The sequence below is a fragment of the Chiloscyllium plagiosum genome, chromosome 6 (genome assembly GCF_004010195.1).
Source record: "Chiloscyllium plagiosum isolate BGI_BamShark_2017 chromosome 6, ASM401019v2, whole genome shotgun sequence".
NCBI lineage: Eukaryota > Metazoa > Chordata > Chondrichthyes > Orectolobiformes > Hemiscylliidae > Chiloscyllium > Chiloscyllium plagiosum.
This window is the reverse complement of record NC_057715.1, coordinates 82,107,813-82,122,647: the sequence shown is the minus strand read 5'-3', so window position 1 is coordinate 82,122,647 and position 14,835 is coordinate 82,107,813. Positions and strand designations below refer to the sequence as shown.

Genomic DNA, 14,835 nt, shown 5'->3' with positions numbered 1-14,835 from the left:
CAATTCTGCACAATGCATATCCAAGTGCACAATGGGTCTTTAAAGATGGTGCAGGTTCAAGGGATGCTAGTGAATTCTAAGAAATCTGTTGAGTGGTCAGTTGTTCCAGGGTAGTCAGATGAAGGAAACGTCAACTGGGCATGGTAGGTAATTAATGAGGCAAGTTGGAGACATATGATGAAAAAAAAAAATCAGGCCCTGTGGGGATATGGCCTGCAAAAAAAAACTTGATGAAACTCAAGTTTAGCCAGAAAAATAATATTCAGTCCTGACAAGAGCCAGACTGAAAATTGTATTGGTAGGATGAATCTTAGAGATCTAAAATGATCCTTTAATAAAATGGAGGTAACTCTCCAATACAACGTTAGCTGACTTCAAAACCATTGAGGGGTGAAACAGAAGGTACTTTTCATGGTGTAAGTCTCACATCATCATGATTGGGATGGTTTAAGCAAACAATTTCCAGCAACTCAAAATCTCCTCAACCACCGTTTTCCTTAATAACCACCAACACTCTTGATAGAACTGCTTCAATGCAGATGTTATTCTTCTGTGACAAACTAAATGTCTGTTTCTGTACAGGTTTCCATCAATATCCTCATGCAGTTTCTGTTCCCTTCAGGTAGATTAAATCATGAAACTACTATATCTTAAAAACAAGAAGTAATGTTCCATTTAAAGACACTCTCATTACTTATTTTCTCTTAAAATAAGAAATCACTAAAAGTTTATAAAATATCAACCAACGAGCTTGATCATAAACAAAAACAGAAATTGCTGGAAAAGCTCAGCAGGTCTAGCAGCATCTCTGCTTAGAAATGAGCGTTAGCATTTCAGGTCGAGTGACCCTTCCTCAGAACAGACCCTTCCTCTAAGCCTGAACATAATGTTACCATACTACTAAATGGTAATCAGCATACATGTATATGCTTACGACATTTAGCTTTCCATTTATACCTTTGTCATTAATTCAAGAACTGTTGTTTCATTTTCTGAGAGCCTATCCGAAATTATGTCTTTAATTTGAAAGAAAGTTACCAATACCAGTCTCCTAGCTAACACCAACACTGACATGTCTTTGGCCTTGACACATTAAACCCTGGCTGTTAAAAAATTCAAAACTTAGCAGCATATTGTCAAATTCCAAATGTAGTTTCCTCTTTATGTCTGTTCTATCACCAAGACTGCTAATTGTCAACATTAAAACTACATGCCCCCACTCTATTTTCATCTTCCAAAAGTCTAGTAGGGCCCTTCAATACCTTGAGAACACAATTCTTCGGAGAATCTTTTAAACATTTCCATGAACTCAACTCAATACAAGCGCTAAAGCGTAAAATAATGCAGCCAAGTCTACATTCACACCCTAATCATCCTACATCTTGCTTAATGAGGATTAAGAATCTAACTTTAAAATTATTTTCATTGAGACTTCCTCCTAGCGCCACTAGAGCTTAATCTCACCATCAAACATCAAGTCAATATCTCAAACTCTGTTGATGATTCCATCTATTCTGGAGATCTTCCCTCCACGCTAAATTACTTCATACTGCTCCAACCACAAGCATCCTCTCCAAGTTCCATGAAGACTACATTAACAGACCTAATATTTCAAGTCTGTTGCTGTTCACTAAACTGATTTCCTCCTTGTTCATCACTGACATTTTACTTACTTAACACTATTTTGTTTCCCTCATCTATACCCCAGTGACTGAGGGCTCGCCACTTCTTCTTTGGAGATAAGCCCAACCAGTCTGGTTGAACTCACACTGGATAATTTCTCCTTTAATTCTATTCATTTTCTCTAAATAAGGCATGTTACAATGGACACCATGTGGTGTTAATGTTGTGTTAATTGAATTCTTGAAGTTAAAGATAAACAGGTGGAGGATATTAATTCGTTTGCAGGTCTTGTGACATAGTGGTACTGTCCCAATGTCTGAGAGAGGAGACCATGGGTCACATCCCACCTGCTCCTGAAGTGCGTTGTAACATTTTATACTCTACCTGCTCAGAGATATTTATAATGATGAATGTCAAACTAAATTTTAAAAAATCTTGTGGCACAGAGGTTGTGTACCTTTGACCCAGAAAGCCTGAGTTGAAGTCCATTTGATTTTATTTTATTTATAGATGCTGGGTTAGTTCAGTTGGTTAGATGCCTGGTTTGCAATGCAGAGTGATGCCAACAGCATAGGTTAAATTCCTATACCAGCTGAAGTTAGGAAGAGATTCGCCTTCTCAACCTCTCCTCTTGATTGAGGCACAGTGACTGTCAAGTTAAACCATCTCCAGTCATCTTTCTCTAATTAGACTCATACAGAGTGTGTGTGTGTGTGTTCATTCGTTCGTTCTCTTGGAGTGTCCCTGCCCCTAGACCAGAGAGGCCTGGATTCAACCCCCGCCTGCTCCAGACGTGTGTTATATCATCTCTGAACAGTTTGATGAGGAAAGTAACTCGATGGAAGACATGAGTCTTAAGAACATATAGTCCCTTCCTGTTCTCCCTAGTCTCCCCCCCATCTCTTCACAACAGGTTGATGAGAAAATGTCTTAAACACAGGATCTTGTGGTGCAGCGATTGTGTTCCTACCTGTGAGCCAGTAAGCCTAGGTTCAAATCCCACCTGCTGCAGAAGTGCATAATAACATTTCTGAACAGTTTGATGAGGAAAATAACTCTTGATCACCTATAAAGAGAGACTTCTATGTTGTCGAGGGTAAGTGAAGGAGGAGATAGACATGTATAATGATATATTCTGTAAATAAATCTAATATTGAGTAAAAAGATCAACTTCTGGTTTCCTACTTCACCAGCTAGCTTATTAGTATCCTCTGACAGTGTTTTATTAACAGGCATGCAACACAAGAGCAAGAAGGTGATGTTGAACATGTGTAATGCACTTGTTAGACATCAGCTGCAATACTGTGTACAGTTGCGGGTGCCACATTGTAGAACAGATGAGAATGCATTGGAGAGAGAGCAGAAGTGATTTACAAAAATAGTTCCAGGATTGTAAAACTTCAGCCATGAGGATAGATTGGAAAAGTTGATATTGATCTCCTTAGAGAGATGAAGGCTGAGACGAGGTTCAAAATCATGAATAGGCTGGGTAGAGTAGATAGGGAGAAGCTGTTCCCATTCTAAAACAATTCAAGGACAGAGGGCACAAATGTAAAGTGATGTGCAAAAGAAGTAAGGATGTGTGAAAAAAACTTTTTCAGTCCGCCAGTAGTTAGGTTATAAAACACACTGCTTACAAGTGTGGTGAAGGCAGGTTCAGTTGGGCATTCAAGAGGACACTGGATGATTATTTGGATAGAAATAACAAATAAGTAATAATGCAAGCATATGGGGAAATTGGCACTAGATAATGACGCACATTTGAAGAGCCAGTTCATGCATATTGGGCCAAATTCAGTGATTTTGAAATTCTGTAACAGTGATTTAACACAAAGGTCCTATCTAAGCCTTTTTTCTGCAGGATATATGGGGTACCCCCTTACTGTTATGACTTTTTTTTTCCTAATACACTGAGAACTGTACCAGTGCCGTTCCCTGAATTTGTCCTGTACTATAAAATCATGTTAACTTCCAACTTATATTCTTCTCTCAAGGTAATATTAAATGTATACAGAGCACCTAAACTAGATGGCTATTGCTAAAATTCTCAAAGAAATTCAAAGATGTTTAATAATTACAGGAGAATTGCAATACATTGACATTTTCAAGAATATGAACAATATTAGATTAGAAATTAAGGTACATATTAAGCATATTATGTGTAGTTGAGAAAATGTTGCAAATCATTTTACAAATTGTGTAACGAGATGTTCAAGAGTATTTAAGAAACAATCAAAATTAATTCAGAAGCAACAGGTCATACTATGACTTCCTCAGTAATTTTATATATTGCATTACTTTATGTCCAAAAGTCAACATGATTGAATTAGTCACATGTGGCCACACATAGCCTCTTCTCTTCCAGGATTTGCAACAAAGCACATGTACATCAGCACATGTACCCTCTTTCATGCAGGAGGTAAACAATACAGAATGGGAGAGGAAGTGATGGAAGGTTTTCAACAAGTACCAGACCAAAGTAAGACACACAGTATACCACAACAGCTTTAATTTGAACAAAGTTAAATAATCTATTTTGACAAAACTGTCATATCCACCAAACTGCTTCAGTTATAAAACACGTTAGTAATACAAAACATATGCTGTACATCATGTATCAAGATACTCTGATCATGCAACATTTACAAAACAAAATCTTACAAAAACAGTTGCAAGAGTTCACGTCAGAGTTTTGATAACAGGACTGTAAACAATGTTTTAAAAACATAGCTTTCGCAAAGTGGCCTGGATTTTGCAGGATTAATAATGACAAGGCTGTCAGCACCCACTATTACTGTTCCTGTATAGGAACTGACAATTTTTGATGTCTGCACATGTTCAGTTAAACACAGATTCCATAAGTTGCTGACAGTGATATCCTATTCCTCTACAGGGTACACTGGTTTCATTTGTGAAGGCTGAAACAATGAAAGATCACTGATCTATTGTCAACGTCATTCATATATACACTATTTCTGTTGTAAGGATCAGTGAATAAAATGTTACATCTTTTTATAGGACCATAACACATACATTTTCCTGACTTTTCCCCAATAACTTTGATTCCCTTACAGATTAAAAACCTGTCTATCTCCGCTTTGAATATACTTAATGCCCCAGCCTCAACAGCCTACTGTGGTAAAGAACTCCAAGATTCACAAAAAGTCAAAGAACTGCAGATGCTGAAAATCAGACAAAAAAAAAAGTTTCTGGGAAAACTCAACAAATCTGGCAACATCTGTGGAGAGAAAGCCCCAACTATTTAATATATTGGACATGGAGAGGTTAGGTGAATGGGCCAAAAGTTAGCAACTGAAATTTAATGCAGCTAAATTTGAGGTTATCCATTTTTGATGAAGGAATAGAAAGACAACTGATTATCTAAATGGAGGGAAGCGTCAGAGTAGTTGGCTGCAGAGAGATCTGGGTGTCCTTGGGCATGAAGTGCAGAAAATCAGTTTCAGCTGCAATAAGGAAGGCAAATAGAATTTTGGCATTTATTGTTCGAGGAATAGAGTATAAATGTAAGGAACTGTTGCTGCAACTGTATAATGCAAAAGTGAGACCACACCTGGAGTACTTCGTACAATTTTGGTCCTCTTACTTGAGGAGGGATGTAGTTGCATTGATGGCAATTCAGAGGAGATTCACTAGATTGATTCCAGAGATAATAGGTTTGTCTTATGAAGAAAAATTGAGCAGTTTAGGCCTATACTGTCTGGAATTTAGAAATCGGAGAGGAGATCTAAATGAGGTATACTAGATGCTAAAGGTAATTGATAAAGTAGACATAATGTGAGGCAATCTAAACGGAGTGTGTAGTTTTAGGATAAAGAGTAGCATATTTAAAACAAAGATAAGGACAAATTCTGTCAAAGGGTTATGAATCTGTAGAATGCATTACCCCAGACCATGGTGGATACTGAACAAATTTATTTAGTAATGGGTTGAAGGGTTATGAAGAGTTGGGCAGAAAAGTCAAAATAAGTCCAAGATGATATCAGCTATGATCATATTAAATGGTGGAGTAGGCTAAATAGCTGAATTGTCTATTCTTGCTCCTACTTCTTATGTTCTTACGTAATGGGGTTAAAGGCCAATAGGTCCCTTGGACTTGATGGTTTGAGTCTTAGGATTTTCTGAAAAGGGCTTATGCCCGAAATGTCGATTCTCCTGTTCCTTGGATGCTGCCTGACCTGCTGCACTTTTCCAGCAACACATTTTCAGCTCTGATCTCCAGCATCTGCAGTCCTCACTTTCTCCTCTTAGGATTTTCTACAAATTTGCTACTGATATAGTAGATGCATTAATAATAATCTTCAAAGAATCCTTATCTTCTGGAAGAGTCCCAGAGGATTGGAAAATTGCCAATGTAATGGCTTTATTCAAATAGGGACAGAGACAAAAACAGACGACTGTAGGCCAATTAGTTTGAAAATCAATCTTTGGGAAAATGTTAAAGTCTGTTAAAAGGACATAATAACAGAGCATTTAGAACCACAATATTATCAAGTATAGTCAGCATGACTTCATAAAAAAAGAAATCATGGTTGAATCTTTTTTTCAGTTCTTGAAGAAGTTGCAAGCAAGGTAGATAAAGGGGAACCAGTCTATCAGGTAATAGGTAAGGCAAATACAATGTTGGACTTTATTTCAAAGGAAATGTAGGGGAAAAAAAGGGGGGTCTTTCTAAAACTGAGATGTGGATCAGACCACAGCTGGGATACTGAGCAGTTCTGGGCCCTTAAGTGAAGCAAAGATTTTGGTATTGGAGGTAGTCGAGAGAAGGTTCACAAACTGATTCCCAAGTATGGAGGGACTTTCTTACATGGAGAGATTGAGTAGATTGGGCTTGAAGTCACAGGAGTGTAGAAAAACAAGAGGCCACCTTACTGAAACATTGAAGATTCTAATGAGCTTGGCAGAGGCTGCTTTCACATGAGGGACAGTTTAGGACCAAAGGCACAATCTCAGATTAAGAAGACATCATTTAAGACAGAGATGAGGAGTATTTTTTTCACTGGGTCATGAAGTATATTTAAGGCTTTGATGCACAGTTCATTAACAGAATCAAGGATTAGGGACAGTGTACGTGCATAAGAAGTTTAAAGAAAATGCAAAAGTTAGTAGCATGATAGGAAGGAAATTTTGCATAAGAATGCTTATGAGATAAGATGCAGATACTAGATAATTTTCATCATTCAGTATTTAAAATTTAATAAACTCTGAAAGGATATATCTACACTTACTGAGACTACTGAGTTGACGAATGATGGCTGCTAGAGTATTGTTTGTGACACATTCCAGTTCATTGCTAATTCCGTCAGGTAAAGCACCATGACAAAGATGCCTGGGTTCAATGTTCCTCTTTACTAATGGCATATTTTCTTGTGAGGATACAGAGTTACCTGCTAAAAACAACATGCAATATTTAACAAGAGGACAAGGCAACAAACTCAATTCCATTTAATTTAATTATAAACTTTATCGCTGCACATTAGCTGGACAAAATCACATACCTAAAAGACAAAGCTGCTAAATTTTACAGCATATCATGATGAACCTAATAATCAATACATTTTGAGAATTAAATGGCACTTATTTTAATATCGTTAAAGAGAGATTTACCATTGAAAGCAAACATATGAAGTAAGGGACAAATCGTTTCAAGTACAAATGGCTATCAGATTAAAGTATTATGGAAAAGAGAGAAATGCTGACCTGCTAATCCTGTTCTCACTGTAGCGACGGATCATACCTAGTCATAGCTGAAAGAAGCTTGCCTGGAAAATGGAAACATCTGTTGATTAACAGTTTGACAAATAAAGTTACCATATTTAAATAAGCAGGAATAAATTCATAAATAGAATAGTCACCATACTGACTTGCATAACAACAATCACTACATTTCAAACAATTAGCACTTTGAAACACTTTGACAAATGTGATAATAAGGCATTATACAAATTTAAATTATTTTTATATTCACACAGTGCTCACTGTAGGACTAGATTAATCAGTTGTAAACAAGTTGTGCTTTCATATCTAGGAGTGGTCTTAATTTAAAGACCTCATGATTAACAGCTAATACAACATTTATAGGTGGCTTGTATAATATTTATAAAACATATTCCTTAAACAAGGACTCTTGACCTAAACAAATCAGCTCATTAATATGTAACTTTATGAGTAAGACTAGTTGATAATTTTGGTAAATGGCAAGACTTTTTATCTTTTATCTTAGCATATTCCAACCAGATCCTACAGGGTGCACAATCATGCATTTATTCAAAAATCCAAAAAGTGGACTCTATCATTATTATACTTCTAAGATTTTCTATTTCTTTTTCCTGCTACTCTTCCACTTATTGGGAAATGATGTAACTTTTATTCTGCAATTTTTTCTAGCTGTCCTATCCCATACTTCCAAACATTTTCCATCGCCCTTTCCCCAACCAATGTCTAAAGTTGAACAAGATGTTTTGCAATTTATGGCCTATTAGGCTCACCAAGCTAAGTTTTAAAACCAATATACTCTCCATTACTGAGAGTTACTACTTCCAGCTCTGTACCATAAGAGCATAAAATACAAATGTAGGCCACTCAGCTCACAAAGTCTGTCCTGCTATCATGGCTGACTTGATACCCCTCAATACCATTTTGTAGGCTTTCCCCTCAACTCTGGGACTCCCATACTGTTTAAAAGTCTGTCTCTCTCAGTCTTAAATATACTTAACAACCCAACCTCAACAGCACGAGGTGGTAAGAATTCCACAGATGCAGTACCCTCAAAGAAATTCCTCATCATGCCTTAAAATGTGTGACCCTTTATTTGGAGGTCATACCCTCTAGCCCTAGATTCTCACACTAGGTAGACCTTTTTCTGCATCTACCCTCTCAAGTCTCCTAAGAATATTTTATGTTTCAAAAAAGTTGTCTCTCATTCTTCTAAAGTAGTACAGGCCCAACATACTTAACTTCTCCTCATAAGACAGTCCCACCATACCCAGTATCAACCTAGTGAACCAACTCTGGACTGTCTCCAATTGACCAAGTATTTTTCTTTAGATAAGGGCCCAAAACTGTTCACAGTATTTCAGCAGTGGTCTAACTAATGCCTTGTATAGTTTTAGCAAAACATGCAGACTTTCATATTCCAATCCCTTTGAAATAAAGACCAACATTCCATGGTTTTCTCTTATACCCACTGAACTTGCTGGGCTTTTGTGATTTATGCACTGGACTCCAGAATCTCTGTTCTGTACTTCCTGCAACCTTTTTTTATGTAAATGATATTCAGCTCCTCCATTTTTCCTGCATACCTACATTTTCCTACATTACCTTCCAATGTCCACTTGCCTAAACTGTTCATGTCCCTCTGCAAACTCTGTCATCCTCACCACTTGCCTTCCTTTCTATTTTTGGAATATTCACAACATTGACTATGTACCATCATTTTTCTCATCCTAGTCATTGTAACATTACCAACATATGAAACTGAGAGTCAAGAAAATGCAGCTGATCCATCAAACCTGTCGTACAGTTATGATGCTAGGTACGGATCAATTGGCAGCATTTTTGGTTTTGAGACTGATTACTTTGGTCTCATCCGTCTCTCAGACTTGAGCACAAAAATATCAAATAACATGGGGTGCTGTAATGGTGACGATGCCATATTATGAATGAGAAGAAGTATCCAATGTACCAATGGTTCATCAACTGTTCCTTCTAATGATTTGGTTAATAACATAATCAGAAAGCTCAATTAATTGAGATTTTCAACTTACAAAATATAGCACTGAATATTCAGTTGAAGGACGCTTTTTGGCAAAAACAAGAAAAATATTTTGGAAAATTTAATCACCCATCGTGGAGGTCAAGCAAAGACCTGCCTTTAAGAGTTCCATGATGAATCCTTTAAGCTATGTAGGTATGTCCTACAGGATCTATAGTACAGGATCTTAACACGGCATCTAGTTTAAGGAAGCAATACTTAAAATCTTAGTGAGGCTGAGATCCCTGCAGAGATTGGGATTGGAATTGGGATGAGTTGTGAACAAATTATGTTCCTCATTCATCTTGGTAATTTTTCCAGTGACATTCATGCAGATCACACATATTTCAATAGTCCCAAAATGGTTGTATAAGTGCTGATGGCCAGAGTAAGGCAAGTGGGCATGTTCTAAATGCAGAAATTATAGTGTGTAGTGATTGCAACAAGGTCAGCCAAGTGGACCTCAGAATAGGAATTCGCTGATCAGGGATGTTGATATGGTCAAATTGGGAGCCCTGGCTGACAGATAAAATGAAGAATGTCAGGCTTACTGACAATCTGTGATCTGGCTCTGAGGGAATTGGAGCAGCTTCAAAGACTTATTACAGATACCGGCCTCTGTGGAGTTATTTCAGTGGCGACAACAGTAAAGCACATTGCTGAAGAAATTCACTCAACAGTTGTCTTTTGAGTTGGGATAAGGATTTCTGGCATTATGATCTTATTTGGAAGGCTTGACTTGTTCGACCCTGCCATCGAAGACTGGGCCCATTATGTAGAATGAATGTGGTGTTTTTTTTCAGAAAAAATGACATTGAGGAAGATGAAAAGCAACAAGTAATTCTCCCGATAGCTTGTTGACCCACAGCTCTTTCGGTTATTAGGATCCTAACTTTCCCTAAGGCACCAGATACTACAACCTTTCAAGAGTTGACAGATTTAGTTAAGGAATATTACGACCCTAAGCCTGATTCTGAGGCACTATAATTTTTACTTGCTAATTCAAGAACCAGGGGTATCCCATGTCAGAATTTTTGATGAGGTTAAGATGACTGGCAGAGGCATGTGACTTTGATTTAACCCTTAATGAGATGCTGAAAGGCCATTTGGTATGTGGGATTAATGATGTAACTACATAAAAGCACCTACCAGCTGAATCCCAACTGGACTTCAAACAAATATTACAACTGGTTTTATCATTGGAAAAGGCAGCAAGTGAGGCATATGAGTTGCAGTGTATCCCATTGAAAGGTGGATACCGTCGCCAATCCGACTGAGCTTGGGGAACACCACTCGAATAATGGCAATTGCACTGCCTCACTCATGACATACCCCGAACACAGGGGCTCTAGGTTAGCCCACAGCAAAAGCCCAAAACAAAGCCAATCCTCTGCCAAACGATTACAATTTTCTTCAGGTTCTGGGCCAGCAAGCAATTGTGGTGCTGATATGCAGACTGGAGACAGCAAAGGAGTCCTACTTGATCTAAATTGGGTAAGAGAACTCCTAGGCAGATATCCAGGAGAGTGTACACTCTGGATAGTGCAACATCTGGGTTGAAACAGTTAAATTGCTTCAAATATCCAAATCAGAACCAATTAAAATAACATCCAGTTAAGTGTTCATCCAGTTCTAATGGAGATTGATAGGGGAATCTTTACAGATTAAGGGTACAATTTTTGTTCTGGTTGCTTATGATTGCAGTAAAAGGCTCAGGCCCAAGTTTTATGGGACAAAATTAGTTGAGAAAGATTCGCCTAGATTTGCTCAACATTGTTTGATTAGAAAATGGCTTCCTGGGTGAAGTCCTAATTAAATATCTGAAGTCTTTCAGGAAGGTTTAGGGACTATCAAAGGAGCCAAGGTCATCTTACAACCATACAGCTTTAACATGGAGTTCAATAGCTTCCAAATTGCCCCACCTCCCACCCAACCTCATCCCAGGCCGTGTCCTTCCTCTCTACCCCCTCCCCTTAACCTGACCTGACCCATTCATCTTCCTTCTTTATTTCACTGTCCCCTTACCCTCCCCTAGTCCTGATGAAAGGTTCTAACCTGAAACGTTGATTCTCCTCCTCCTCGGCTACTTGACCTGCTATGCTTTTTCCAGCTCAATTTTCTATCCAGCTGGAAGTGGAAAAATACTTACTAACAGGTGACCCCTCTTTGGGTTTTGTTGGAGACAAATCAGACCACTGGAAGAACCTCCTAGCTCCAAGAGTAATTTTTATACTGAGGAAAATCAAAATAAATTCCTGAAAGCTGCATCACACAATCATTTTCCATAACATACAAGGGAACTCAAATAGAAATAAAAGTAGATTAAGGGTCTCCCTGAAAATTTTTGGGCCAAAAGAATAAGTGGCTCTGAAATATGTCAGTTGCCAGTAGTGCTTGCTTTGACTAATGAGTTACATACAGTAATCCTTTGAGTTAATAACAACTTTTTTTTTAAAAAAGTTACTGGTTTCAGACCAGTATCCTTCTATTCCCTTCAGATAATTTAAAGGAATACAAGGGATCATAAGGGCCTCACATATGTTATGCATATACAATCAAAAGGATCAAGTAGCATTGTGATAGTATTCCTACCTCGGAGTCAGAAGGTCCAGCTTCAAGTCGCACATGCTCCAGAGATGTGGCATAACATACCTGAACAGGTTAACTAGAAATACCTACCATTGATCAAAATAATGGTTTGAATAATGCTCCAATTTATTTGATTACTGTTGCATTTGCTGATGCTAACTGTTGCTGTTATACTCATTTGGGATTAACTTGGAGTCAGGGTAGCATTACTCAAACAAGCCCTTTCTATAAACTTTCAGGCAGACAACAGTCAAAATCAAGGCAGCAAATAAGAAATGTAAACACAGATCTGACTCAGCTAGTTGTGTTTGGATTCCAAAAGACCTAGAGCATCACACAGTCAGCACAATGAATTTGCAAGTCCCCTGCAATAAAATTAATTCAGTAAAAACTCTAAAGCAATCTAATATTCATTTTAATTTTGAGAGTTCTTCAGAAATTATTTAAGGTCTTATGCCACTCAATTTATAATCTACTCGCAACTCCAGAAGCCCATATGGATGAATTGGAAATACTGTACCTACACAATCAGATTACGGACAGAAAATAAAACTGGAACACCTCAAAAAGCAAGCTGCTTTCTTAAAAGCATGGAAATTGATTTCTATGAAAGGAGTTAAGCTTTAGGTCATTTGAACATGCAAGACAAGTGTTTATTTGCTGTTAGGCATGGATGATAACAGGTCACAACAACAGGAAGCCAGCTGGAATTTTCAACTGTAAAAATAATCAGCCTGTTAAAAACATTTAAAAATACAGAACTACAGTTTAAAACTAGCATTTATTTTAAATTGCTAGTATTAAATGTAATTGTTTGTTTACAGTTTTAGTGTTCAAGATTTACCAAGATGAATGGTGTAGGAGTATTAATTTTAGTTAATTTGCTATCCCTTATATCAAGATTTTTATTTCTTGAGCAGCAAGCTGCAAACTGATTCTTAGTTGCATCCAACGCAGTGTTTCTTTAAAACAAAAAAGGCTTAAAATATATGATTACAATATTTGATTCATTTTGTATCAAATATGAAGAAACTTACCCAAATGCTCTGAATCCCTACAGCTAAATTCAAAAACACAGATTTTGTAATGATGGTGGAATTGCAACTTACCGTTTGGAATCCTTAAATTTACATTCTTGTATCTTTTTGAAATCAACTGCTACCAAGTAGCAAACAAGATATGGCTCCTTTGCACAATATAAAGGAAATTAAGTTTTATGCTTTAAATAGATTTCGAGCCCTGTACACATGACAGTTAACAGTTGCCAACAGACCACCCTTAACAAAAGATAAGACTTTCCTCGAGCATACAATAGGAAAACGCAGTGCAAATTTTCCATCTGGCTTTTTCCCAGAGCTCAACCAACTTATGATTTCTGTATTGGCTAGCAGTCCTATCTAAAAGAGATGAGTATTTCACAAATCAGGGTACAGCAACTACGATTTTGAGATTAACGAGGGATATCAGGGCTGAACAATTGCCACTTCCTCTACAAAATCATAATAAAGCATTCAAAACCAAATCTGAAATTAGGTGCTAGAAATATAAAAGATACCAGTATTACATCTTAATTTCTTGCACCAGCTTTCATGTTATCCGATCACATGATCCCAGTATGGTTGGCAACTTGGCAAGCAATCCAAATGTTGCATTTATTCAAGTTCAATTATAATTTCAAATCATAGTGTTACAAATGTACCTGATCAGTACAAAACTCCATCATCTTACAAAGAGATTTGCAGTACTGTCAGGCCTCCACAAGCAACATTGTTGAAATGGGGGCAAGTTAATCTAACTTAACACTTTTATAGTGTCCGTTCAACCATATTATCGTATTAAATATCTATTTTTCTGAACCATCAGCAGTAAATACCATCAACTCTTCCAGCCTTTCTATTGACAGTAGTCAGGTTGCTTCAGCAGATTAAAAGGTAGCTTTCCTATTTTCCAACAACTACATCTGCTTGAACTTAAAGATTAAGTTTAGGCCATTTCTGGGTGTCAATTTAGTCTGCATTTGCACCTTGAGTTCATCACTGAAATTCACTCTTCCGTTAATATCAGAGTGGATAAGCAATCAAGGTTCATGTTGAAATAAATTAAGATCACAACACCATGCTTCAATTTGCAGCACTCTTCATGTCACTGTGATAGAAACAATGCAAGACGGTTCAACACATTTGAGATGCCAATACAGGATCAAATAAACACTGGAATGTGAACTACATCAGGATTTCATAAAATGTATTGAAAATAGAGTTTTGTTAACACACATTAAAATGCTGTTTAGCAGATAAATAACTGATCATTTAATGGTAAAAACAAACTGCTGGAGAAATTCAGTAGGTCTGAAAATATCTGTGGAAAAAAAACAAAGTTAATGTTTCGAGTCTGATATGACTTCTTTAGAACAGAACTATTTTTTGGAATGCTATTCAAGTGAAGAATGATGTATTTACTCAACTTCACATCCATTTCCTGGTTTCCCATTATTATTTCCCAGCCTCATTCTCTACGGGGTGTATGTTCATTTTTGCCTCTTCCTTTTTATATACTTAAAGAAGCTCTTCTTTCTGTTTTGATATTGTTAGATTACGTCTATCAGAAAAGTTGAAGATTTTCTGAGGTGTGACTGCGCTAGTTTCCTGAAACAATTGTTTTAGATCTAACAAAGGAACTAGCCATAGTAAAATTCAAAAAAGGTCATGAGCCATATTTGATTAACATGAACATTAATCTATCAGTGATAACATCGTCAATTTCAGAGATCCAGAATTGGACTTTTAAAAAATGGTAGATAAGAATCAAAACCAGGGTTTGTACCCCATTCCAAGTACTCCCAATTTTCT

At 37.1% G+C, this 14,835-nt stretch overlaps 1 protein-coding gene across 5 annotated transcripts in view; it reads right to left on the bottom strand.

Moving 5' to 3' along the window:
- The window catches only part of wasf3b (WASP family member 3b), a 123,180-nt gene that overhangs the window by 87,981 nt on the left and 20,364 nt on the right, over positions 1–14,835 (bottom strand). For 3 of the 5 annotated variants that reach the window (XM_043691991.1, XM_043691996.1, XM_043691992.1), the window contains 2 exons: positions 7,345–7,406; positions 6,873–7,034 (listed from right to left, as the gene is read on the bottom strand). In XM_043691991.1, coding sequence (XP_043547926.1) covers positions 6,873–7,005 — 133 coding nt within the window. In that variant the 5' untranslated portion in view covers positions 7,006–7,034; positions 7,345–7,406. The remainder of the gene's footprint in view (positions 1–6,872; positions 7,035–7,344; positions 7,407–14,835) is intronic. The other 2 variants (XM_043691993.1, XM_043691995.1) reach the window with 1 other exon arrangement.